At 41.9% G+C, this 26,632-nt stretch overlaps 2 protein-coding genes across 7 annotated transcripts in view; one reads left to right on the top strand and one right to left on the bottom strand.

The window, feature by feature from the left end:
* The window catches only part of sdk1b (sidekick cell adhesion molecule 1b), a 169,910-nt gene extending 145,601 nt beyond the window's left edge, over positions 1 to 24,309 (bottom strand). For 5 of the 6 annotated variants that reach the window (XM_049721160.1, XM_049721157.1, XM_049721158.1 and 2 more), the window contains exons 1-3: positions 24,164 to 24,309; positions 10,237 to 10,354; positions 6,867 to 6,957 (exon numbers count right to left, since the gene is read on the bottom strand). The gene's annotated coding sequence lies outside the window, so the exon portion shown is untranslated. Of the gene's footprint in view, positions 1 to 2,131; positions 2,249 to 6,866; positions 6,958 to 10,236; positions 10,355 to 24,163 lie in introns of all 6 variants that reach the window. The other variant, XM_049721155.1, reaches the window with a different exon arrangement.
* On the top strand, positions 15,886 to 25,522 carry LOC125969295 (guanine nucleotide-binding protein subunit alpha-12). Its single transcript, XM_049721193.2, has 6 exons — positions 15,886 to 16,531; positions 19,037 to 19,255; positions 23,094 to 23,144; positions 23,228 to 23,428; positions 23,787 to 23,993; positions 24,188 to 25,522. The coding sequence occupies exons 1-6, from the start codon at positions 16,217 to 16,219 to the stop codon at positions 24,347 to 24,349; spliced, it is 1,155 nt and encodes a 384-aa protein (XP_049577150.1). The 5' UTR covers positions 15,886 to 16,216; the 3' UTR covers positions 24,350 to 25,522.
* Positions 25,523 to 26,632: the final 1,110 nt, after the last annotated feature.

Below are 26,632 nucleotides of genomic sequence, written 5' to 3'. Positions count from 1 at the left end.
TCGCTGAAGTGACTTTGAATCGATAAATTATGCATTACTCTCCGTTCGCCTGTCAGATAAAAACGTTCCTCTATTGTACTGAACCGGTTTCATTCATTCCAGGTATTTCCTGTCTGTCCCAATGCATTAGCATGACAACAGTTTTTCAGCTTCCTACGTCCTGACGAGTCTGAACAATGACTAAAAACATCAGCCCGAGATGTCAGGAACTGCCGCATGCGCCTCAAAATGACTCCAAAACGAGAAGACGCCATGTCGAAAGTCTCTCTCATTGTACCTCGTTCAGAGCTCTTAAACAAAACATCAATCTTTCGACGCAGTGTGGAATCAGTGCGCTTTCCACGTCCATGGCGCAATTGAAATGCAAATACCATTGTGTTTCGTCTTTTTTTTTTTTTTTTGCCGTATTTAACCGATGGGATTATCTTCTTGTCTTTGAGCGAGCGTGTTATGCTCTAACTATCGGTGTATGCGTGAAATGAACTCGGCCTCTCGGGGGAAGTCGCCTGCTGACAGAGATTAGTTAACATCGTCCTCTTTTCAATCCTTCCCTCTGTTTCTGTACAAGCACACACACTGGTAAATATCAGCCACGAGCGGCAAGACAGATGGAATCGGATTAAGTACACGTTTTTTTTTTTTCCCTTTCGTATTTCAGCTTCACCTTGTGCTCTTCTTAGAGCGTCGAAGGATGAAATGTGTGCTAAGAACAAATCCCAATCGGAGAGAAATCGGTTGCCATAGATACGGAGATGAACTTTCTATATCACCTGGATTGAGTCGGTGTAAAGGAAGTACCAGGCAGTAAATTAGTGTACATGTTCGTACATTTCCAAGCCTGACGTTTGTTTACTGTGCTAATGCTAACTTAGCATTGTAGTATGAGCTACTTTGGTCAGAGATTTGAGTCAATTCATTATCGTTAACAGCACTTTAAACTTTGTTAGTTGATATATTTTAGTTAGTTATGTTGTGGGGAAATATCTGAAGTTGTGTTTATAATCACAGAAAAAAAATAGCACCAAAAAATAAAAATCTGAGTGCAGAATCCAAAATGTACAAGGAGATCAAGCTAGTTTTCCTAGAATCAACTTATTTGATGGAAACATATTTTTTTCTTTAGATGGCTCAACTGGAGCTCTTTTTATAATTTTCCTGCGAATGGAGACAAAGAGAAAACCACAGAGACCTTTTTGATTATGCTCGAATGTTTTTCACCTTCTTATATGAACGGCGCATGGAGGGGAAACGGTTAGATAAGTCTGTTTATGTCAAACATGTTTGGCCCGCTGTGACTTTGACATTGCTAATCCATTCTTCCCGAAAAGGACGTTTGTGCCAGTTGTAATAAAATTCCATTCACGTCTTCCTGAGATATTGTACACACAGGAGCGAGTCTGGACGGACAGACAGAGCTAAAAAACATAAAGCCCGTGGATGGATTAGCCAATACTGAGCGACATTAAAAGTCTCCTTAGAGGTTACACGGGGGAGTTGGCAGCCATGTTTGAAACCTTCTTATGCCTTTCAATTGGGAAATCCGCCTTTGCAGAAATGAATTAACATGAAATACTGAATAAATATGTCCAGTTTTTCTTTCACTCTGCAGTGATAACGTCATATAAATGTGCTCATCATCTCAACGTGTTGGATGACGCACGCATGAATGCAATGAAGATAGTTCACACGTTCACCGGTTCATTCCAGTTCTCCGACAAAATGGTCGTAGTCCGAAGTCCCTCAACGAGCAGATAAAGGGTAATTAGGAAGCTATAGCCTTTTCAAACAGGTCTCTTTCACAATATGAGCGTAGGGACGACTGATAAAGCTGCTTAATTAAATTAAGTGCTTCTCTTCCATCACCTCTACGACATGAAGCCTCTTCCCGTTGCCGCAAAAAAAAAAAAAAGCAAGAACAGGCCTGATTAGGCTGATATATCAAATCAAGCATATTGTCATTTTCTGAGGAATTGGACACTTCAGATTTTAAGTTCAACATGTCTAAGAAATGTTGATGAATCGTTTTTACAAGGGTTAAATGCTAGTGGCTGCAGCCTCCTGAATTGTTGAATTGTTTACTTCAATCTGGTTAGACTGCCCAGCAGTAAAGATTGGAAAATAAGTGTCTTACCAACGCTCCGATATGCCGTATCAATTCCATTGATTTGCGACGACTCGCTATATGAGCAGCAGCCTTACTTCTTCACACTTCACAACAGGCAGATATTTGTCAAATCATGACCAATTCCTAAAAAAAGGAGGCTTGTTTTAATCCCACTAAATCAAGCAAAACATGTTTAAATCAAACACCATCCACTAGCCTGATGCTAATGCTAACACATACTGACATTTGAACAAAAAAGGTGCAGCAGCACATTTAGACATTAAACAGCACTCAGCCCATCTACTGTCCTCGGTCTCGGGATCCGGTGGTCCCACAGGTTTTTATCAATTCCGACATATTTCACCTCCTCTACTTGGCCCCTGTCCTCCTCAGCGCTCTGTATCTCTTCCTTGCTTGCCATTCCGTCCATTATTCATGGCGCACTTCACCTGTCCCACTCTCTGTGCCTTTATGACTCTCTTTGTCATTCCCCACTTGTTCACTGAAGCCAACAAGCTCTCGTTCCTCCTCTGCCATCATTTCTCGCCGTTAACATGTTGCTTCTTTAACTCTCGCCCTTGGTTTCTTATCTTTACCTCCACACACACTCACACACAGGAGAGTCTCCAGTTTCCCTCTCTCGACGTTTATCTTCTCTCAGTCTATACATCCGAGTCTTCATCTTCCTACAGGCGTTCTTCCACACATCCACCCACTCTCAGCTCTTCATTACATTTTAAGTGTGGGTGCGTTCCTGACTTCGGGGCTCCATGTTTACTTCTGCGGCTGTTAAAGTGATGACAGCCATTAAATAAATTCTTCCGACATTTCCCATTGGCAATGAGCTTACGTAGTTTCTGTTAAAGGAGTGAAAGTCACAACGGGTTCTACTTACGTTCCTAAAAAGAAGCTTAATAGAACAGTTTTCGATGAACATCATTTTGTTGTTCTTGGGGACGTGAAAAGGTTTTGCATATGCTGTGCAGTTACATGAGCGCCCTCTACTGGCTTGAGTGCTAATTACAGCAGGGGTTTAAATGTAATTCAGTAATTTGCCGTGCAAATCATATTCTATACCCTGTATATAAATTACAGAATAGTACTGGCGGAAAATATATTTTATTAGCCGTACATCGACAGGAATCCGAGATGCAAAAAAATAAATAACGATAACTTTTTCAAATGAAAATTAAGTGCAAGTCGCTAGTGACTTGCCAAGGTTCTGGCTTTGGGCCTCGTGTCCCGATGGGCTTGTGACTGTGCCAAATGAATCTAATTTAATTAGCCACAGTTTTAAAAGAGAGTGTCCCTTGCTGATGATTAAAAAGATGCTTTAATGCAAACAGTTTAGGGACTAAAACTCCGGCGGCGACTTAAAAAATATGCTTTTGCAGTCGTCGAATGAAAAAACATTGACGCTTAAATCACAAATGCTAACCGCTAGTGTTCTACTAGCTAACATTTCCACGCAACGTTTAAAATCAGCATGAAGAAGACTGACAGCTCATCATGCCTCATAACATAATGATTGTTTTGACTGGCAATCACGTAAATGAGGCCGGCCTCCCTTCCCTGCCCTGCGAGCCGGCTAATCAAAACTCCGGCAATCAACCTAAAACAAAAGTGAAAACTACAAATCGTCAAATCATGCACCTAGGCAGGTTTCTCTGATTAAATACACAACGAGCAAATATCATCACGACGTCCTGAGAGCTGTTTTCTGTTTCAGTCAGAAATTGTACCGCGTCGTGCTGTCGTGGATGATTGCCATTCTAGTCCGTGTGAAAGCCTGATAAAGAACTTGGTGAATGCAAAAGAGCTGTAATGTGGCTATGCCTGATCTCAATGGGAATCCAATTGATTTGATTTTCACCATTTCATTCCGACGTGAGATGAATACGCTCTCCTCGATTCACATTACATCTGCTCGGCAGGGTATCTTTTTTTAAATCCCCGGTAAAGGCCACCCTCGGAGTAAAAAAATATATTGAAGCTCAGTCACAGTCAGACGCAAAATAAACCTGAGATAAATCCTCCAAAAAAACATTGCTTGAATAATATCAGTTATTTTGACGGCAAATATTTTTGGGTGTTCTGTCAAAAAATGTCTGATTTATTTTAGAGAGCTTTGACACACATGTGGCTGAGACGATGTTTACGGCAACAATTATTATCCACTACTTTGGAGTGATTTACTGTACCGACTCGGGAGAGCCTATCAAATCTTTAATACTCTTTCTGACCACTGTTTCAATCACAGAGGGATCGCCAAGCACACACACACACACAAACACACACACGTACAACTCCACACGAGTGGATCCAGCGTAGAGAAGATTACTTTTCCTCGACTGTGGAAATCAATAGGAGTGCTCCATCGCTCAATTTAATGCCCTACACCTTCTCCAACAAGCTCACACACGTGCACACACACACACACCTGCAAGTTGCAATTGTGTTAAGGGAAGTTGGCTGTAAATATTCAGTGGAAGAGACTGAACATGCCTTTTGTTTTTCAAAATGAAAACAATTGAGTGTTTTGCAATGTGTGCAAAATCAATTCTGGGATGGAGAGGATGTATTTGATTTAATTGTATGAGTCTCAGGAAAATTTTTAAAGCCAGTAGCAACTGTGGGTAAATCACACCTTGTAGGTGTTCCCGTGTTTCTTCGCAGTTTCTCCATGTGTGATGTCACAAGTCTTTTTTAATGACGTCATCAAACACACAAAACACCAGAATGGGTCTAATCGGTGACGCCGACAAATAGAAGTTCGGTGAAGTGTGTGAAAAGAGAAGTCACCCAGGACAAAGACGAGGAGGAAGAAGAGCGACGGCTTGTGATGAGATAAAGCAAGCCATTATTGACCTCGTTTTTCCCCGAGCGAGCCAGCGAGATGCGAGCAAAGCTTCTTTTTCCGTCAACAGCGCCATCTTTCTCAGCACAACAGGTGAGACGAATGTTAATTGATCGGTGTTTAACTACAAATTACAGCACCATCCAGCCATGATGGGGGGGGGGGGAAGGTCGTAATTAGTGTTCGGACGGGAGGATTGCCTCGTTACCGCCGGCCGATGTTACGTAAACAAAGCCGATTTGATATCTCCTTTTTTTGTTGCTATGTGAGATAACAAAATGCTCGTGCGCTTCTTGCAGAGTAACACACACACACACAAGCCCAACACCTCTGCTCTTCTATTCTTCTGTCTTGTTCCCACGGTGTGTATAAAAGGTCATGTGACATGTTGAAGTCACTGAAGGTTACTGTCTACGTGTGTGTGTGTCCCAAAAAGCACTGAGCCACATCGTAATAGGTTTGCCCAGCCGTCTGTTGTGATTGTTTTGCTCCAGCAAAAAAAAAAATCTAACAAAGTGGTGAGAATGACCACTCACAAACACACACACACACCTTGAATTCATTCAAGAGTTTCTCCAACAGCTTAGCATCCGCTAAAATGAGCCGCCATGATTTCGACCCAATTTCGGACTACTCCCGCAACTTGTCACTCAAGTCTCAGCCAATTTGCAGTCCCTAACAGTGGAACCAGACAACGAGGGCCAAATAATCCATAAAAACATATTGGTCACACGCTGCGTAAAATGTCGCCCGTTAGCTTGGCCTCGAAAAAATCACCGCTGATGTTTCGAATGTGGGACGTAATTCCCGTTGCGGGAAAGCTCTCATCGCATTTGATTCAAGTTGATTAAGCATGATAATCACGATCATGATGAATATTTGTTAGCAGCATATGAGCAAATGTGTGTGTGTGTGTCGTTGCCTTTGACTTGCGTCTGATGTAGATGAGTAGGTGTTACATTAAAGACGTTCGCCGCTTCACTCACTTCGTCACAGAGCTCTGATCCGAGACGTCACTCCGTATTACATCTGCGTGTGCGTGTATGTTCAACAACATCCAAATGGCTGCCAAGCTGTTTTTTAACACACACACACACAAACAGGAAGCGACAGACAAGTTTTCGTCTGATCGTGTTCGCATTAATCCGACCAAAAGAGGGGAACATTTTTTTCAAGATGTTCTCCCAGTTTGGCAATGCTGAAACTTTTTTGTATTTTTAGCGGCTTCATGAATAAACACGAGCGACTTCTTCTCTGTGTGATACTTTTTTTTTTTTTTTCCGCTAGCATATGATGTGCAACTAAAAAGAGATGCAGTTGATTAATTAATCAGAACAACAACAAGAAAAGCGCCGGATAGAAACTTTATCATCTCACTGGATACTTTTTCTTTCCACTTCTTGCTTCGAAACTTTTGTAGCTTGCTTTAGTTTCAGGCACAACGGAACCTCGAAAAAATCAAACGCTCTTAAATTGCGCAATTTGAAATTCTTCCGAGAATTAAAACTACATGATCAATTAAAAAATCTAAATAGATAGATAGATAGATAGATAGATAGATAGATAGATAGATAGATAGATAGATAGATAGATAGATAGATAGATAGATAGATAGATAGATAGATAGATAGATAGATAGATAGATAGATAGATAGATAGATAGATGGATAGATGGATGGATGGATGGATGGATGGATGGATGGATGGATGGATGGATGGATGGATGGATGGATGGATGGATGGATGGATGGATGGATGGATGGATGGATGGATGGATGGATGGATGGATGGATGGATGGATGGATGGATGGATGGATGGATGGATGGATGGATGGATGGATGGATGGATGGATGGATGGATGGATGGATGGATGGATGGATGGATAAGCAAATTCACATACTCACAGATTTTTTTTCCATTATTGTCTGAAAGATTCACGTTTTCACCATTTTGTGCCCAGTCTGTGTTCACTCCCACAACGGCGCAGATCAGATCCTGCAAGAACAACAACAACGCAAAAGACAGATGTTTTGTTACTCCCCGCCTCCACAACAGAACCCTTTGTCGTCCTTGTGATGAAGACCATGTCATCCAGTGTGACTCTAGTTTGGAAACTCCTTTTTCACAATATGGCAGGCTCGTTCAAATAATAACGTCTGTCGGATGGCTACTCACTCGTGGGACGCAACACGTCAACAACACAACCCCAGCGTGTGCATAAGCGCAGCAAGTGTAATGAGATGATACATGAGAGCTCTTCAGCGGCTTCTACGGCGGACGCCATCTTTTTTTTTTTTTTATTTCTGCCTCCACTCTGGCGTACGCGCTTTTGATGAAGTGTCAGAAGAAGGATCCAAGCTGACGAGCATGCGGCGAGAAAGATTCACCGTGAGATTTGGAATATAATAGAATGCCTTCTCAGTAACTCTCCCCTGAGTCCAAATCCAAATTTAGATCTGAAACATGACCTTTGACCTTTTTTCTTAATTTTTTTTGAGTATTTGTAATTCTTTTAATATGATCAGTTAAATCTTGCATTTATTACAAAATTTAGACTCAACTCTATTGATATTATGTCATCTTGATTTTTGTTCCGTTTTTTTTTTTCCGAACATCTCGAGCGTTTGTATTAAAACGTGTTGCGGTGGTCGTTATTTGCAAGCAAGCAATCTCTGGCGCAGTCACAATGTGCGAGCTTCTGTCCAATTAGATCTCCTCCCGTCTCACTGTGTGTCATTCCAATGAATGTTTTCCTCATCTGTCTGCTTTGCATATAAATTGCTAACCGCGCTTTTGAAACGGCTGTCAAAACAGCACTAGCCCGACAGATGCTAGCAGACGGCCATGATCAAAACAAATATGCTTTACGAATCTACACAATGAACGCCGAGGGATACACCAAATACGGAGGTGGCAGGTTTTATTATAATATTAATTGTATTTATGTCTCTTTTTGTATTCTTCTTTGCAAATCTCAAAATCGACTCTGTCAAAAGATGCAGACAAAAAAATATTAGGAAAAAAAACATTCTTCAAAGAAAATAAATGGGTCTAAAACGTTTCCCTGAGGAATGCCACTGAAAAAAAAAAAGAGACAAAAGTTTTGGGACAGTCCTCTATATCATTAATAGAAAATGAATGGTGCTAAACAAGAAAAAAAAAAATCAGCTTTTGGAAACAATATGCACAAAGCTCAAATTAATAGCTACATTTTCAAATTTCAGGGTGGCAGAGGACCAACAGATGCTTTAGTGATGAAATGAGCTCATCATCCTGTGAGATAACTTGTGTTTTCTCACAGCAGACTTATTCCAACTCCACTACCGATACCAAAGTTCTATGAATAAAATTGATATATTTCATAATCTGCTTTTCGCTCAAAGCTTTTCATCTACCTTTTTTTTGTTTGAATTTTGCAAACAATCTCAAGCTCGCATGAGGGGGGAAAATTGGCTGCATAATGGAAAGAAACAGCAGTAAATCATCAGACATAACAAACCTCTACTGAAGCGCCCTTGACACTCTTGCTATTTGTTTATAAAAAAAAAAAAAAAAAAAATGAAATAAAGTTTAACTTTAGCAAACGCAAACTGGAATCGAACTTTAATGCGAGCCGGAGTGCACTTAGACGACATTTTCAACATTCAGTAAAAAGTACACAAGTATATACAAGTTATTTAAATATATAAATATAAATAAATAAATAAATAAATAAATAAATAAATATCTGTTATTATTATCATTATTATTTTAAAATTATTTTCTTAATGTGTAAAATTACACACGTAAAGTCGTCTCTTAATATTTGAAGGGGTTGTTGTGAATTTATGAAGTTTTACCCGCTGGCTCCGAGAGTGTGTAATAAAGTATTTGACAGTGATTTCTCCCTGTAACACAAAGTGCCTCAAGAACAAAATTGTCTTTCACGAATGGAATTGTTGCCGTTTGTAAAACGACACAACGGCGAGGAACAAAAGCAATGGCGTGGAAGCTTTAATTAAGTGCACAAGCACAAAAAATCTTAAGTGCTTCTTCATCTTGGAGAGCTCACACTGCTTTAATAATGAATTGGCTGATCGCACTGAAATGAGCTTGCTGCTATTTACTGCTGATGTAGAAGCTGCTAGCAAACACTTACAGCCTTTCACACGCTCTCATATATGCACGGGATCTCTCACACGCTTTGTCGCTCACGCACATAAACTTTCACAGCTCGCATTTTTTCTGACTCATTCTTAATTCTCTTAGAAGTCATCTTTGAAGACATTGCTGTGCTGTCGCTCGGCTCTTGTCCTGCTTTTGTTCATATTTTTCCTCCAGATATTCATTTGACACCCGTGTGTGTGTGTGTGTGTGACTGTGTGTGTGTCATAATCCCGCCTCTCTAATTACTGAAAACATAAACAGATGAATACACTTCACACAAACACACGCGCAAATTCAATTTGAGTCCCCGCGTGAGTGTTTGAGCGTAAGCTGTGGCCGACAGCAGCTTCGGGCGCGAGTATGTCGATTGCGTTTGTGTTTAAGTGTTCTCGCGGGCATTCAACAAACGCCTGAAAAGAGCATCTGCGACAGCGGATGGCACGGAAAGGAAGCCATTTTGTTCCGAAATACATCTGTGAAATGTTATTTACGTCGTTTTTAACGTGTGCTTTAGTATTGGGTGTGATGTGAAGCCCGCTGCAGGCTTGTGGGTCAGCGAGGGCGCGTGTTGTTCTTGCTGGTGGCTACTCAGACGTGTGAATTGTGTGTGTTCACTCATGCAGGAAAGCCGTGGCCTTAGCGTAGTGGACGGGTGAAAGAGGTCATGCGTGCGTGTGTGTGTGTGTGTGTGTTGGTGTCACACCGTTACGCTCAGAAGAATGCAGTTACATGGCTGTCACTCAGAAGATTCGCGGCAGAAATAAAAAACCATGTCAAAGTCGTAAGAGCTGAATTTCCCAGCATGCATTTACGATTTTATTGACGAAGTATCGGGAAACCTGCACCAAACTATTTCAAATAGGCCAATTAAATTAAACACAGCTGTGAGAGCACATATATAGATTTCATTGAAAAATACGCAATTTGGGATAATGGTTTAGTAATCCAGGATTAGTCTGATTAAGATCTCCACACCAAGTGTCAAACGATTAAATACGCATAAAGTATTTGAAGATGAAATCAACAGCCTTGAGGTGGACTGACAGCCAGGCACATCTGGTTTCTAATATCCAAAATATGAAATGATTTGAACAATTTTGTCATATGCCCCGACGGCTACGTGCTTACCTCACTTGAGATTGTGCCGGCGGCCATGACGGGTCCTCAGCGTCGCTCGGCCTCCAACAGAGCTGTCATCGGAAGTGTTTGTCGTCCAGAGACATGCTTGACGCCACCTCCTCTTGAACTGGACACATTTTGGTGAAGGTCAAAAAGGAGAAGAAGATAGACATTTTCCTCCTGCGCAACACCAAAAATTGCAGAAATGTCATTTTTAATGATTTTCAATTATTTTGTTAGTGATCTTTATCCTCTCCAAGCTTGCTTATTATATTACCAAAAGACGTGCCTGGCTTCTAGAGTTTTATTTTGTCATACCTCATATTGTTGAATTAAATACAGCCAAGGAAAAAAAAAAAATATATATATATATATACATTTAAAGAGGGCCAGCAGAGAGAAGCTTGACAAAAATAAAGGAAAAGATGGATGCCCTCTGCAGGAACCCAATGAAAATAATCAAGACTTCAACTGTTGTGATGGAAGACTGAGTGAGGGACTAATGAAGATTTAAAATGAGAAAGTTTCTGGGAAAAACAAGATAATCCCCCACCTCTCCTCTCCTCCTTGCCGCCATTACTGAGGACACTTTTTTTTCCATCCCCCCCACGCTCCTCCTGCATTATTTTAATTAGAACGTCTCCTTCCCCCTTCCTAATTTTCTCACATTTTATGTGATAAGTTCATAATCATAATAATGCTTCTTTATAAAGGAGTTCTGAGGGATGATTTGAAAAATCTTTTATAGGGTAATATTTCATAGATGTGAACTTTTAGGTTTTTATGAAGCATGGGGGAAGGTAGATGTGTGTGTGTGTGTGTGTGTGTGTGGTTTGAGGCGGGTCATTTTCATCCCATCGCCTTTCCTATTTTACAAATTCACTATTTGGCTAAATCTAAGAGCGCCAGCTTATGCTATTTACCTGAGGTAATTGGTTTTCCCAAATGGTTTTCCTCACACACACACAAACGCACACACACACGCAAATAAAGAGTGAGTAATGGATGGTAAAACAACAAAGATGCCATTTCAGATAGGGCGAAACAAACACACACAAACACACACACAGATGGCCGTGTGAATGGAGCGACACACACACACACACACAAATACACACAGTTTATCTCGGGATATAAATGTCCCACAGAACGGAAGTACTAACCAAACTCACACACAATGATTGTCACGCCACATGATTTCGTCCGAGTTGTAATCTGACATTATTAGGAGCTTCTAATTTCCTCGAACGGTGGAATGCCGTTGCGGTGATATGAGTCGCACAAAACCTCCGGGTGTTTCTATTTTTCACAGTATGTAATACATCTTAAAAAAAGAACACTATTTTTTTGTGTACAGTTCATTTATTTTGGTCTAATACTCGTATTTAGGGTTATTTCAAGCAAAAAAAAAAATGCCAGCCTAAAAATTAATCAAATTTTCAAAGAAATAAAAAAAAAACAAAAAAATACTTTTTGGGGTTTGTAATTTTGTTTTGAATAAAAAGGACATCACTCCACTCGTCGAATTTGTGATGTCACGTTGACCATACGTTTTTTTTTTTTTTTTTTTTTTTTACGACATATCTTTTCAGGGATGGCAGACGTAAAAGCAAAGAAATGGAAGCAGACTTTGTTCCCAAAATGAAATGCTTCTCAAGGTGAAGCCGCTCATTTCATAAGTCACATTGAATTACCATCAAAATATCTTGATTAAAGTATTTTTTTTTTTGCATTCCAATTTATTGATAAAATTTGAACTACATGCTAAAAATCTAGCTTTATTCCCATAACGCCACACATGGGGGGGGGGGGAATCTATTTTTTTTAAACTTCTTCTATTTTCATGCTCCTGTAAGACAGATGGCCAGAGCTTCTTCCCTGCACCCTGTTTCCAAATTTCAGCAGCTATTACTCAAAGCAATCATGGGCCAAAAGTGAGCTTGGACACTTTGGCTGTTTTTCCGTGCGAGTTATAGCCAGAAAACACTTTGAATCATGGCGAGGCTCTGAGGTCGCGACTGCCCTTCTAGCCGCCGCACTGCTGCCATTGATATCCCATTTTGAAACGGTCCACCTCAGCATCCACCTGAGAGCCCACAGTCTATTGTACCCCCAGGCTAAGTTATTATTGTCGCTGCCAATTTTTCACTGTTAAGCTTTGGAGTGGCTGGAAGTGAGGTCAGAGCCTCCACATCAATACTGTACATAGTCGACACATCTTATATGGCCCGCTATTGACCTCGGACACCGCAAGTCCAGTCGCTGGAGAGAAAGTGTCTGAAAAAGAGCAAAAACATCCCCCCCCCCCAAAAAAAAAAAAAAAAACGGAAGGAAGGAATGAAAACTGGCTTTTCATTACGCCTGGATTTACACTCCAGGGCTCACATGACACAATATTATTTTTTTTCCCTCGGATCTCAAGTGGTACGATTGGAATGCGTGTGGTAGTAGAATGATGGCTTGAATTGAAATTACGACTGTCGTGCTGCAATTTTCCATAAGTGCAGTGTGAAAAGGGTTTCGTGTTTAACAAGTTTGAAGTCAGTTCTTGCTTTTATCGCTTCTAAACGCTAGTCGCTATCTGTACCGGTGCCGAGCGACAGTAAGCCATTTATGACTTGCACAACTTACGATTGTTTGTCATCGTTAACGGCATGCTCGTATTTCGCAGGCTCGACTCTTTCGGGCTCCGTTTGTTTCACTAGCCGACAGCTCCGGTAAATTATGTCCGGCAAGAGAAAATCTCCTTTGTTTACGCAGAGGTCTAAAAAAAAAAAAAAAAAAAAAAAGGAGAAAAGAATTCCATCGATCTCAAACACTAACGTAAAACCACTGGTTTACAGTAAATAAATCTCATTTTCCCAAACAATTCAACTTTTCATCTCACAAATAAATATACATCAATAATCGTATCCAATGATGTACATTATGAAATAAACCATACCGTATTTTCCAGACTATAAGGCGCACCAGACTATAAGTTGCACCTTAAATGAAGGGCCCATTTTAAAACTTTGCCCTTATATAAGGCGCGCCGGACTATAAGGCGCACCCTTAATGCATCATGTGAGATTTTTAATCCAAATCAAATCATTCTCCATTTTATCTTTTTCATTTCAACTTCAGATGCAACAAATTACTTTACAGTCACAAAATAATGATCCATAGTCTTTTTGATTCATGATTCATAGTCTTCAGCGGGCCACTTATGATTGATTTCATGACACGAGGCCTCGGGCCAGTTTAAATTTAGGAATTTGGTCCATATATAAGGCGCACCGGACTACAAGGCGCACTGCCGGCTTTTGCGAAAATTTGAGGTTTTTAGGTGCGCCTTATAGTCGGGAAAATACGGTAATTTTCAACAAAATTGAAGCCGTTTTGTTCTAGCCTAGCCTAGCTTAGTTTAGCCTAGCCTAGCCTATCAATCCCAAATGCCTTTTTACTTCGTTTAAATGACTGTCATATGAATTACCAAAGCGTCCAATTTCTATTTTGAAATTGTCAAAGCCACTACGTAAAAAAAAAATAAAAAATAAAAAATAAAGGTTAGGGACATGAAAGATATCCGCTTCCAATCACCGGCAGCAAACAGGTAGAGGCACGTGGTGCTGAGTGGAGTGCGGGGTTGTCACTCAAGCCATTTTGGCATTTTAGTCAGGTATGGTGGAGGAGGGGGGGGGGGTCTGTTTGGTATTGGAATACCTCCAGTCAGACAGCATCCAGACAATAACAATATTTCATCACAATCGCAGCATAGAAAAGGTGCAGGAGGAGGTCGAGTGGGATAAACATAGTTCACACCAAGCCGTAAAATGCGTTGTGATGACTTTTTTGAAGGAAAGAAATCCACGGCATGTCTTTAAGGTTCTCCTGTCTTATCTGCGACGTCTCTTCTCGCTTCTCTTCTTCTTCTACTCTGACACAAACCTTCTCACTACTTGACAAGGCCTTCTACGTTCATTAGCATATAAATGACTCATGCAAACACCCGGCAACACAGCCGAGGCAGGAAGAGACAAAGTTGTGTGTGTGTGTGTGTGTGTGTTGCCGCATGCCTGATGAGAATGCTTTTAGAGTAATTACACAAAGAGGGAGAGGGTGACGATATTTGGGCGATATTACTTTGGAGCTCAGTTTGATTCACACTGCGCCTCAGAAGAGGCAACGCTGTCATTTGAGTGTGTAAAGAACGTGGTGTTCTTTAGGTCTCCACTCATCCTGGTCAATTAGTGATCCGACTGTGCCTTCCAAGAATTTTAAAAAAAGTCAGAAGGTCCCTTCATCTTTTAAAATCTTAGCCAACAGCGTCCTCTGTGGCATTAAGTGGAATAACACCCATGTCTTGACATAGCCATATTTATTGTTTGTTCATTTGTTTTTAAAATTTCAGTCTTGATAACATTTGTGAACCACTGTTTGAGTATATCACATTGACTGCTATTATTATAACTATTTATAGAAATAAAAAGCCCTCCTTCCCTAATAAAACGAATAGTTGCCCAGTCCTCGTCACAGTCTGTCGTACAAGTCAACAATGTGTCAAGACACTTGTAAAGTTGTAGCAAAGACGTTTGACAATGAAAAAACTTTGCACACAAAATCACACGGACCTTGACTGAGGACACGCCGCACGTAAACATCAGAAGCATTTGTCCCACGCTCATAAAAAAAAAACTCCAGTGACCTTTTGCTTGCGAGACAATTTTACATTTAATCGCAGATTTTGTTGAAGGCCTAGGTGGGGGACAGTACAGCAAGGGTGTCTTTTCACATTTATTTAATTCCAACTCTCAATTAAATTCGGGCCTTCACACTATGGGAAGGTTGTTTCATTGTGCTTTTATCTTGTCATTTTTTTGTGCTTTTTTTCCCAGCATGACATTTTTTTTTTTGAAGAAATCTTTCAGCATTACATCTTTTTTGGGAGAAAATGTTTAGCCGTGTCATTGAGAGGGAAACACTGAGGTATAAATAATCACAGTAAAAACTGTGATAGCTGAAATTAATCAAGTACTATATTTCAAAGATATGACATCAGCTGAATGATAATCAAAAGAAGTCAGTGTTATTGGGAGCACCTTCGTTTCCTTGAATGACACACTGGCAAAATATTCAATATGAATACCTTCGATACAACGCTTGTGTCCTTGTCCAGGATTCGAGAACAGCCTATTTTGCATTTCTGTCAAAAGGGACTCCGTGAGACCTTTACAAAGACATTCTGTTCTATTCTACATGACTTCAAGTGATTTACATAAAAAAAGAAAGTCACATTTGAAATAATATAACAAAGTACAACTCAGTATTGTTTCATAACTTATTGTATGCCCCTTTGAAAGTTAAATAGCTCAAAAGAACTAATAAATTAATCATTTAATATATTCATGGACAATAGGGTAATGGTAAATAGCAACAAAATTAAAAGTATAATTGACTCTTATTGAAATGAATTTGGAAAGAAAAAAAATCTTACGAACTATTCGAGAAAAAAAAAACTCAAATATCCAATAAATAAATAAATGATGGAGAAATGTCGTTAGTATGCCGGGGTTCATGCGACAGTCATGCTGAGCGGTACAGATGAGTGCGGGCGCCCTCTTGTGGTAACACTGACCTCCGCTTGGGCCGTCCCACCACCGCTCCCTCCCCTCCCCTTGCGGAGTCGCACCCTCCCGGCCGCTGCCCAAGTTCACCACCGCTGTGTTGGGGAAAGTTTGGACGCGCCTTGGACGTTACAACCTGCCTTGTTATTTGACTTTGAAGAACACGAAGTGGATTTAACTGGATATTTTGTAGAGATTCAAACTTTTTTTTTCAAGCGCGTTGCATTTTTCTTTGCGTTTACATGGCGTGCTCCAACCAAGACTCGTCCCGTCTGTCGGTGACCGAACAGACGTCAACGTTGCTCGCTCGCTCTGACTGTTGAAATTAGACATGATCTCAACCCTAAAAAAACAGTTTTAATTAAATGTAGGCCTAACAAATTATGTCGGGAGTGGTCCGCACCCTCAGCCGCTGTCTGCTGCCGGCTGAGGCGAGCCGAGACGCGGGCAGCAAGCAGAGCAACCGGGGAAGGGACGCCGCGCAGGAGCGGGAGGCTCGTCGGAGAAGCCGGGAGATCGACGCTATGCTCGCACGGGAGAGAAGAGCCGTGAGGCGGCTGGTGAAGATCCTGCTGCTCGGCGCAGGAGAGAGCGGAAAGTCGACTTTTCTCAAGCAGATGCGCATTATTAACGGACAAGAGTTTGACAAGAAAGCACTGCTGGACTTCAGGGACACTATTTATGAAAATATACTGAAGGTAAGTCACTTAAATGGAATGGAAATGTAAACTACTGTATTCAACTCAATAAGTGACAATCACAGCTCTTTTGCGCAAAGTAGATTTAAGAAAAGCTATATCGACCCTTATTTATAAGATCAATATATTCATTTAGTCCAGGGGTGTCAAATTCATTTTTTTTCACGGGCCGCTTATAGTCATAGCTTCTTTCGGATACCCAAATAAATGTATGAGCGCCTCATATTATATAAAGTAAAAGCGACAAAACGAACGGACAAATAGCTCATGTTCAAATCAGACGAGTAAAAACTGGTCAAATATTTTGGAAAAAAGATATTAAAAGTGAAGAAATTTGCAATTCTAGTACGAATTTGAAGCACAATTTGTCTTTGCGGGCCACATCAAATGATGTGGCGGGCCGTATCTGGCCCCCCGGGCCTCGAGTTTGACACCGATGATTTAGCCTATCTATAAAAATCCTATTAAGTTGACTAGAATAATTGTTTGTCCTGCAACTGACATCATCCTCCCACTGTAGAGTGGTTTGTTGACACAATGCATATTTTTATCCCGTGTGTGTGCGTCCACGTGTGTGTGTCCATGTGTGTAAATGTCCTTTTGTTTGCTGCCATAGCCGGGCCTCCTTCACTAGCTAACAATACCAGACTATTCCTGAGGGATGAGAACATCCGCTCAGCCCACACTGGGAAAAGAAAGGCTCCAGTTAGACCAAAAAAACAAAACACAATGCTTCTCCAAACCTTCCCTGGTCTGGGACGTAACTTATTTGTACACAATTCCAAACGCGCTTGAGTAATCGATGTCATAGCAGAAGTCACGATGGTTGGAAATAGTTGTCGTTTCTTTTGTTTTACGCTGTGACCGTTCAAAACCAGATCAGGGTTTACCGTCGGTGAGCTCATCGAAACGGCATCTCGTGGTCGGAACATGCGGGACGTAAATTTTGTATCATTGAGGACAGCAAGTATAGTAGCTACAGTTTAGCTTTTTTCCTTTGGCCGGTCAATCTCAAGCGCGAAAACTTATCCAGACATCTGGTTAACCTTGAGATGGAACCTTTCACTTTCAGTTCTTCTTTTCCTAGATATTGCGTTAACAAAAAAAGATGCCGTTTCCTGTCCAGCAGACATCCTGCATTATTTTTTACAGCTAATGTCAGCTCCAAAATGTGTCAAGCTGCGTCTAGACTTGTGAAACACAACCTTTTGGAAATAAAACTCCATATTTGGTATATTTGACAAAGATTTAAGTGCCATTTTAAAAAAAAAGGCTTTATATATTTGGCAAGAAGAAACCTGATGCCGAAGTAGATTTTTAGAATGTTATCTGGTCCTGAAGAGAGATTATGAGCCAGCGGAATACCTCGTTGCTGTCAGAGATAGAAAACAGAGACACATCCAAAGCAAATACAGGCCCCGTCCGTCTCCGCAAAGCAGGCAATTAAAAAAAAAAAAAAAAAAGAGACGTTTAGAAAGGAAAAAAAAAAAGAAAATAGCACAGTGAGGCTGACAAGCTGCTTTTCCTCCCGCCATGTAAAACATCCAATAAAATACCAAATAACATTTACACGAGTGAAATAACTGGAATGTGTTGCTTTGCATTTGGATGTTTTGCCACCGACAGATTTCAAAACCGCAAATCAAATCTTTTTTTTTTTTTGTCAAACAGTAAATGGCTTAACATTGAGGAACAAATCGGAAACATGTGGCGCAAGTTTCATTCCATGCTGAACAAGGGATGTGAGTCAAAGCTCACTCATAGTTTTTTTTTTTTTTTTTTCAAAATGTTTCTGCTTGCTGTGTGTCATACAAAGTGTTAGACACGGCTGTCTTTGCGGTAAACACCAGTTCAGCTGCGGGGCGTCTGTGTTTGTTTAGGTTTTTTTGTCCATCTTAGACACACTACTTAGTCACAGAGGTCACCGAGGGTCATCGCAGTCAGATTGTCAACACGAGAATTCCTGCGAACCGCATCTCGGAAAAAAACTATTTCCGAATGTGTCTTTGTTTGGTCATGTTTTCGTCTGGATTCGTGAATCAGCGGATAAAAACGACAATCGCAGAAGTCCCGTTTAAGTGGCTTGTTTGCGTATGAGGGATTGATAAACATGAAATAAATTGATGAAATATTCACTGTGATCGATTGCTAACTCCAAACAAAACTCAGCATGACTCGAAATAAACATCTGATCGTCGGAGACAACGATCAACCTCTTTGGCTGCTCTCCTTGTATTATATATAGACCGTTAAAGTCGCCGTGGCAACAAGAGACGCACTGTTTTGTTGATTACAAGGCAATGTAGCACCCAAATGATGCTCATTAAAAGGTTGCTTGCTAACGATAAGACAACCACACCAAGGGTTTGTGGGGTTCGTTTGATCCCGAGGAGACCTCCCACCAAAAAAAAAAAAAATCCTCAGAAGGCTTCAGTGTTTGGGTTACTCCATTTGAGAATAGATTCACTGATTACACCTCTGGTCCTGATTTTGTGTCCCCCGCAGGGAATGCGCGTGTTGGTGGACGCCCGTGACAAGCTCGGCATCGGCTGGCAAAGCTGCGAGAACGAAAAGCAAGGCATGCTGCTGATGTCGTGGGAGGGCCGAGCAGGCGCCGTGGGCGTCGAGCCCGGCGAGTTCCAGCTGTACGTGATGGCGCTCAGCGCGCTGTGGGCCGACGCCGGCATCCAGCAGGCCTACGCTAGACGCTCCGAGTTTCAGCTGGTGAGTTGAGACTCTGGTTTTCAGACAATCAGCGACTCATTCACAATCAATTTCACAACACAAATCAAATTAATCCAAGAACATCTGTGAAGAACTTGATTTGAGCCGTGCTGGAACAGAAAAGGGTCTTCCCCAAACTCCCCCCCACAAAGTTGGAAGCAACTGACCAAAGGAGAGAATAGAGGAACCAAGGGTGTACTTAAAAGCGGTCTGTTTTTTTTCCAGTCAGATAATCATTTCTCCAAGTGTCTCCCACCCTCTCATGTCTGAGGAGAAAAAAAAGGAGACTCCTAAAACTGCCGTTTTATGTTCTGGTGGGGGGAAAAAAAAAAAGGGAGTTGTAGAAGAACTGGAGAAGCACTTTGCTCAGCAAATAACGTCATGTTGGTGCCAACAAATCCTCCGTGATGGAGCAGACAGATGCTTCATGGCAAGCAAAAGGTTGAGTTTCATGGAAGTATCACAGACTGTATTGTTCTTTCTGCTCCACCGGCCCAGCCCTTTTAGCTGCCGCTGCACTTTTTATTTCCCCGCGTGTTGCTCTTTTTCTGACACGGAAGCAAAGCAGTCGGTCGAAAAAGCTCGACCTTCTACCTTCTTACGCTTTTACTATCAGTGACAAAACAATCTGGAGTCAGGCGGCACTTCCGTCTCGCCTACGTGCGCGAGACGTTTGCCAACAGCTTTATGTCACGCCGGCTAGCTTTATCTGGAGGCTCGCGCTGATATGGGCACTATGCTAAAGCTTTGCTTTTTTTTATTTTATTTTATTTTAAACCAGCTAATGTAAAGTCTCTGTACAGTGAAATTAAACATTTTATAAACTTAATAAACCAGAGAAAAAAACATTAACAGAATGAATGAATTTGCTAAATGAATTAAACAAGATGGCCTCCTCTCAGTCGTCGGAGACGCAAACTCATTCACTGCCAAGTCTCCTAATTACATATTTGACATCTATATCCATCAATAAACAGTTAACTTTCCCTCAAGTCTGGCGCTGACTTATTAGATAATTCTGACCCTGGCCTGTGGGCTAGCAAAGCCCGCTAGCACTTTTAGCCCACTAGCTTGCTAACCGTCGGTTTAGCTCTAATCAACTTTGTTATGAATCTTTGCATATTTATTAAATTAGCCTCCTGCGTTTACACACAAAGAGGTGCACATTTGTGTCTGGCACCCTTTTTTTTTTTTTTGGGCCTCGAGGAACTGTTTTGGGAATCGGCGTCATGCTCAAGGGCATCCCAGTCTGGGGGAAGCTGGGTGAGGATGGTCCATTGCCACATCCTCTTTAGATAAATCTGTCCACAAGCTAAGGGGTTATTTTTTGCTCGCTGATGGCCGCTGACCTGTCCGGCGGGGTCATTTTAAAATAACGACAACTTATGTTCCACATTCATGCTAGGCCAGTTAACAATGTCTCTTGGAATCACGGACTGCGCTACCTCTTCCAATTTGATCAATAATACACTTTGCGAGAAATACACCAAAAAATAATGTGAGAATCCTCCGGGGGGGGGGGGTCACGTCAGTACATGTTTTTCGCCTGCTTTCAACTTTGTCGTTTGTCTCCGCTTCCTGACACAATGAATTCACAATAAGCCATTTCTAAAGTCGTAATGAGTGTATGCCAAGGGTTACAATCCCCCCCCTCTCTCCCCCTCTCTCCACGCTGCCTCTCTCTCTAGCTCCTCTCCCGCAGAGGCTTTTTTTCGGTCAGCTTTTCCCAGGCTCGGCTGGACCCGAGCCACAGGCAGACGCCGCAGAGAGGGAGGGAAGAAAGAAGGGAACTTAGGAAAGAAGGCAAGGGAGAGGTTGGGGGAGGGGGTTGGGGGGGGGCAAACTCGTGCAGGCATTTTGTTTACTCGCAGGCGCACCCTGATAACACCCTGCTACGATAGGGCCACCGACACAAGTCTTGTTGGGACTCCAAATTTTTTTTTTGTGGGAAGCGTTGTGTAAGTGTGTGAGAGCCTTCAACAGATGTACGTCCAAAGGCCGCCGTCTACTGTACACGCACACACATAATGGTTTACTGCTGCGGTGTCACTGCATCCTGTCCCGCCGACACAAGGCAAACTTTGAAATAAACATGGGAAGACAGAATGGGTTTGGCCGCTGGGAAAGTGGATGTGGCAAAATTCGGACTGTACTTCACACACAAGCGTGGGGAGAAGATGCAGTACAAGAACCCAAAAGATTTACGCGGCGTGGGACAATTTGGATATTTTGGGGAGAACATAACGTGAGCCCGTTGAGGTTGTCGTAATAAAGCCAGTAATCTTTGCGTACGTGCCATGGAGACATTCCACTCGCTCTACTCAACCACACACACACGCACAAAACACAATATTTTCATTTCCATCGAAAACTCTGCAGCAAATGCTATTAAAAGCTTCATATTACACTTTATAAACTCGATTTCAAATTTGTCTTTTCACGACATGGTGCAATTAATGCTGACGGAAGTCAAAGTACGTGTGTGTGTGTGTGTGTCTGTCTGCCTGTGTGGGTTTGCACATCCCTTCATGTCCGGGAATTCCCCTCCATGTCCTGCTTAGCCAATCGGAGCTTTACGGCTTTGTGTGTTTTCTTCTAGTGTGACATTGCAGGTCAGCAGCGGGGTCACGGGGGTCCTACCCCCTCCGGGTTGATGCTCGACATGTGCGGGCCACTGACACCGATTCTTTTGAAACGTCACTTGAATGAATCTGTTTCTTCATGGAGACAGGAAGTTTGCAAGATGAAGAAGCGCTATGAGTGACTTTGTATCTCGATTGTCGGGCTTCCTCCCTCCCCCGTCTCTTTCGTCACCGTCTCCACACACACACAGCTGTTTCCTTTCACGTGTGTGCGCGGGCGTGTGTGTATGTGATTAAGAACGAAAGTTAGGTGTTCAGATATTGTAGATAAGGTCGGTTATTTTCCCTTTGTCGTTTATGGATTATGTGCGAATGGAAGTTATTTAATGAAAATAAAATGATCCTCGTTGCCGTAAATTGTTCTCCTGGTTCATCTTGCTGGTGATTACAACATGGACGGACAAAAAAGTGGGTCAGCGAGTCCCGTCTGACATCTTATCGAGTCGTCCACTTGGTTTATCTCATTTCGCAATGTACACCGGGAGATGTTTTGACGCACGCTCCCCGTTTTTTGACCTTCAAGCTGCTTGTTAATTGCGCCGTGTGTCACACGCTTCTCGTCTTTTGTCGTGGAATAAAAAAGCCGCGGTGTGTGACAACATCCGTGGAGGAATGGGTTTTAATCACGTTGGCGCAAACACGTGGGAACCTTTTCATCTATGTGGAGCCACTTCAGTTCACTTTTTATGGTTGAACGAATCTTAATTTGGACATATTCCTTGTACTTGTGCTTCAAACGTTTTTTTTTTTTTGTTTTTTTTTCGGAATCTCTGTTTATTACTTTTCCTTTGATCGATTGTAACTTTCAGAGCTCGTGCTCTGACAGAGCTTCTCGGGCTCATGGGTCAAACTTTTCAATGTCCGATGAGAAGATAATAACAATTGCCCTTGCTTTTGATTATTATTTGTATGTCCAGTTTTGAAATTATGGAAAAAAAATTGTCACGTGTTTGTGGGCTACAAAAAAAATGACCGGACGGCTGAATGTGACCTTTGGGCCTTGAATCGATATAAAAATTGTAAGCACGAATATACGATGGACATTTTCCCTCCTCAATACTGCGATTAAATGACTTTTTTTAAAGTCCACTTCCCATGTTTTCATCTACGGATATTACAATATTAATATCAATTCCTGATGACTAAGTATCATTTTACGACTAATGCTATTTTGCCCCCCTTTCATTTGTCCGCAGAGTGAGTCGGTCAAATACTTCCTGGATAACTTGGAACGGATCGGTCAGCTGGTGAGTCACGTCTAGCCAAAGTTGGCCTGTAAAATGAATAAATCTAGTTTTGGTGTCATCCCGTTGTCCTTGTCTCCCCTCAGAGCTACACCCCGAGCCGGCAGGACATTCTGTTCGCTCGCAAAGCCACCAAGGGCATTGTGGAGCACGACTTTGTCATCAAGAAGATTCCCTTCAAGATGGTGGACGTGGGCGGGCAGCGGTCGCAGAGGCAAAAGTGGTTCCAGTGCTTCGACGGAATCACCTCCATCCTCTTCATGGTGTCGTCGTCCGAGTACGATCAGGTACGGGACGGCGAGGTCACAAACCAGGCAGACAGTGGCTTCTTTCTCCAGCCGCGTGTCCTTTCCAAAAACCACAAAATGGACAAGAGACAAAGCTCTCTTTGTGCTCGCCTTGAACAAACGCGACTGTTGCCTCGGCGCTGGCTCCTTTTCCAATAAGCGGTCATATGACTGATTTTTTTTTGATTGCTGTAAAGTTGACCACCGCCATTTCTGAAGGCTTCAGACCAGGCCGGCGGTTTCATCTTCATTCTTGAAACGTACAAGACAATGTCCCATCGTGGAAGGCTTCCCTTTTTCCAATCATGGCGCCATGTTGAATTAGTCCCTTGCTGAAACCCGTGCGTGTCATTTCCAGGTCTTGATGGAGGACCGTCGCACCAACCGGCTGGTGGAAAGCATGAACATCTTTGAGACCATCGTCAACAACAAGCTCTTCCTCAACGTCTCCATCATCCTCTTCCTCAACAAGACCGACCTACTGGTGGACAAGATCCGGACTGCCGACATCCGCAAGAACTTCCCAGAGTTCAGGGGTGATCCGCGCCGGCTGGAGGATGTGCAGGTGCTGACAAAAATTTCAACCCATCCGTATTGGCAAACTGTTCAATCCTTCAAATTCTACGAGATCTTTTAGAGTGATATTTTTCCTTATATATATTTCAAACTTGCATCTCAAAGCATCACTGTTTGTAACCAAGCAGATAACAGTCCAATGAAAAGAGACACACTCACTGTTGCCCCGTCTTGTTCCCGCAGGCGTTCCTGGTGCAGTCGTTCAGCCGCAAAAGGAGAAACCGAGGCAAGCCGCTCTTCCACCACTTCACCACAGCGGTGGACACCGAAAATATCCGTTTCGTCTTCCACGCGGTCAAGGACACCATCCTGCAGGAGAATCTCAAGGATATCATGTTGCAGTAACACTCAAAACATTCTTGAAGAAAAAGGAAAACCCGGGAAACCTAACGGTGTGGAGCGATGGAGCGGACACGCTAATGTGCTCCTCAGACAACCTGTGGAGCTGTGACCCAACCCATTTCAGACACGCACTTCCCTTTCTTACTTTTACAAATTTGAACAAGACAAGCGCTCAAAGTGTTTGGTTGCTCTGGACGTCTTAAGGACTAATGCCAACACAGTCACTAAATCAAGTCAGGAGGCGGAGCGGGGGGAGGTGGGGGGGCAGGGAGCGCCACATGACCTAACGTTTGGGCCTCGGTGGTCATATGCTGCGTTATGTGAAGTGTCCCGTCAGTGAACTTGCAGAAAGGGTAGAGACGATAATGATCTTACGTCGGATTGTCTTCTCGCTTGTATTTGTTCATTTATGTGTGTGTGCGGCACAAAAAAAAAAAAAAAAATACCACTCTCTAACAGCAGCACTGTAAATGTCCGACTAACCCACATGGCACAGCGTTTTGTTTTTTGATTTTGAAATCATGTAAATAGATGTCGTCACAGCACTGGATATATGCTGAGACAAAAAGGACAAACCGTGGAGTGGAAAAAAAAGGATGAAAAACAGGACGAAGGACATGATGGAGAGAGACGTGTGTTCCCTCGTTTTGACCTTCTGCTTTTTTTTTTGTTTTTTTAATTTTTGGGTGCCTTATTGGCTCTGTATTTTGTGGTGAAATACACTGCTGTTTGCCCAAAAGCTGTTTTACTTTATTTATTCGTGTGTGACAAGTTTTGACAATGGCAGAGTTGGATTCAAGTCTGCTGGAAAGAAAGAAAAATGGAAACGAAGAGATGGAGGGGCGGGGGTGAAGGTTACAAAGGGAGGAAGACAAGTAAAAGTACCACTAGGGGGAGGAGGGGGGGATTGTATGGAAGGGGGTCAAGTTTCCTCTGCGGAGCCCACTTCCTGTCCTGTTGCTCAAATAGAGTAACACACACACACACAAAAGTGACCTCCTGCAGTGTTCTACGAAAGAAGGAGAGTGCAAAAAATACAGCAACATTTGTGGTGTGCAAAACAATAGGGAGGACATTGTGTTCTTTGGTTGTTCACAGAATTTTGGGCACATTGAACTCATACTAACATAATATCAACAATTTTCATACGGAAAATAAAGGGGGCAGACAACAGCATCTGTGGTGTGTTTAAAGGCAAAAGGTCACTTGTTAAAAGTGAATGAAATATTGATTTCAATTGCATAATCAAGAGCAAATAAAAATATAATCAGCCCTTTAGCTATAGTGGCAATTAAACAGTTTGTGAACAGTTAAAAAATAAAATGATAGGTTTCAAGCTGTTAAATGCCAGCTAAACGAGACATAAAACTGAGAATTACACTTTAAAACAACATAACTTTCTTGGCTTCAGGGAAAGTCTGCTTCGCCTAATGCTAACAAACAAGCTAATGCATTTAGCAGTTAGCAACACAGAGATGATACAACATTCACTTCATATTCGTTCTCCTCTTGTCCAATATTACAGCATCTTACTGACGTAAAAGTGCAAAAATACTTTACTTATGTTTGCAGGCCGCAGAACTTCTTATTTAGATGGTCGTTAACTTAAGAACTATTACAGCAACAGTGCATTTTTTGGTGGTGTGTCTGTGGCTTACCTTCTTACTGCGGTTAACAAGATGGCTCCCCATGAGGCTTTTTTGACTGGAGACACTGTTGAACTCTCTAATTAGTCCATACACACACTACACAGACATACAAAGAAAATGGCGACCCACATAATTGTATAAAATAACAATTCGACCGTCCATTAGTAGACGATTAGGCCGTGAAATGCTCCTGGATAACTCCCTCGTGTTTTGTTTTTTATGAAGAGTGAAACATTGCCCTCTGCTGGTCAGCATGAAGTAGTGCAACATGTTACTAAACCGGACCTTAAGAAAATTTTAAATGTTTCTAAAACGTTTTTTTTTTTTTAAATCCCGTCGTGTTTTACGATATTTACATAACAAGCGAGTAAAATTCTGTTAAACACTTTTGTTTCCCTGAGCTGTGGTAAAAATAATCGGGGGGTGGGGGGGGGGGTCATACTTGTATGATGATCTGGGTTAAGTGACGTAGTTTGTAAAAATACTCATTGAAGAAAATTGACTGCCTGTTTACTGCTCACCGAATGACTTCATTTGTTTAGGAGGACGTCTGGAGACATTTCCATTAACTCCATGTGAAAATAAATCATGTTGGCTGCACCAGCAAATTCTGTGTTAACTTTAAAACGACAGAATA

Source organism: Syngnathus scovelli, chromosome 5 (assembly GCF_024217435.2).
Source record: "Syngnathus scovelli strain Florida chromosome 5, RoL_Ssco_1.2, whole genome shotgun sequence".
NCBI lineage: Eukaryota > Metazoa > Chordata > Actinopteri > Syngnathiformes > Syngnathidae > Syngnathus > Syngnathus scovelli.
This window is presented reverse-complemented; position numbering and strand designations above follow the sequence as displayed.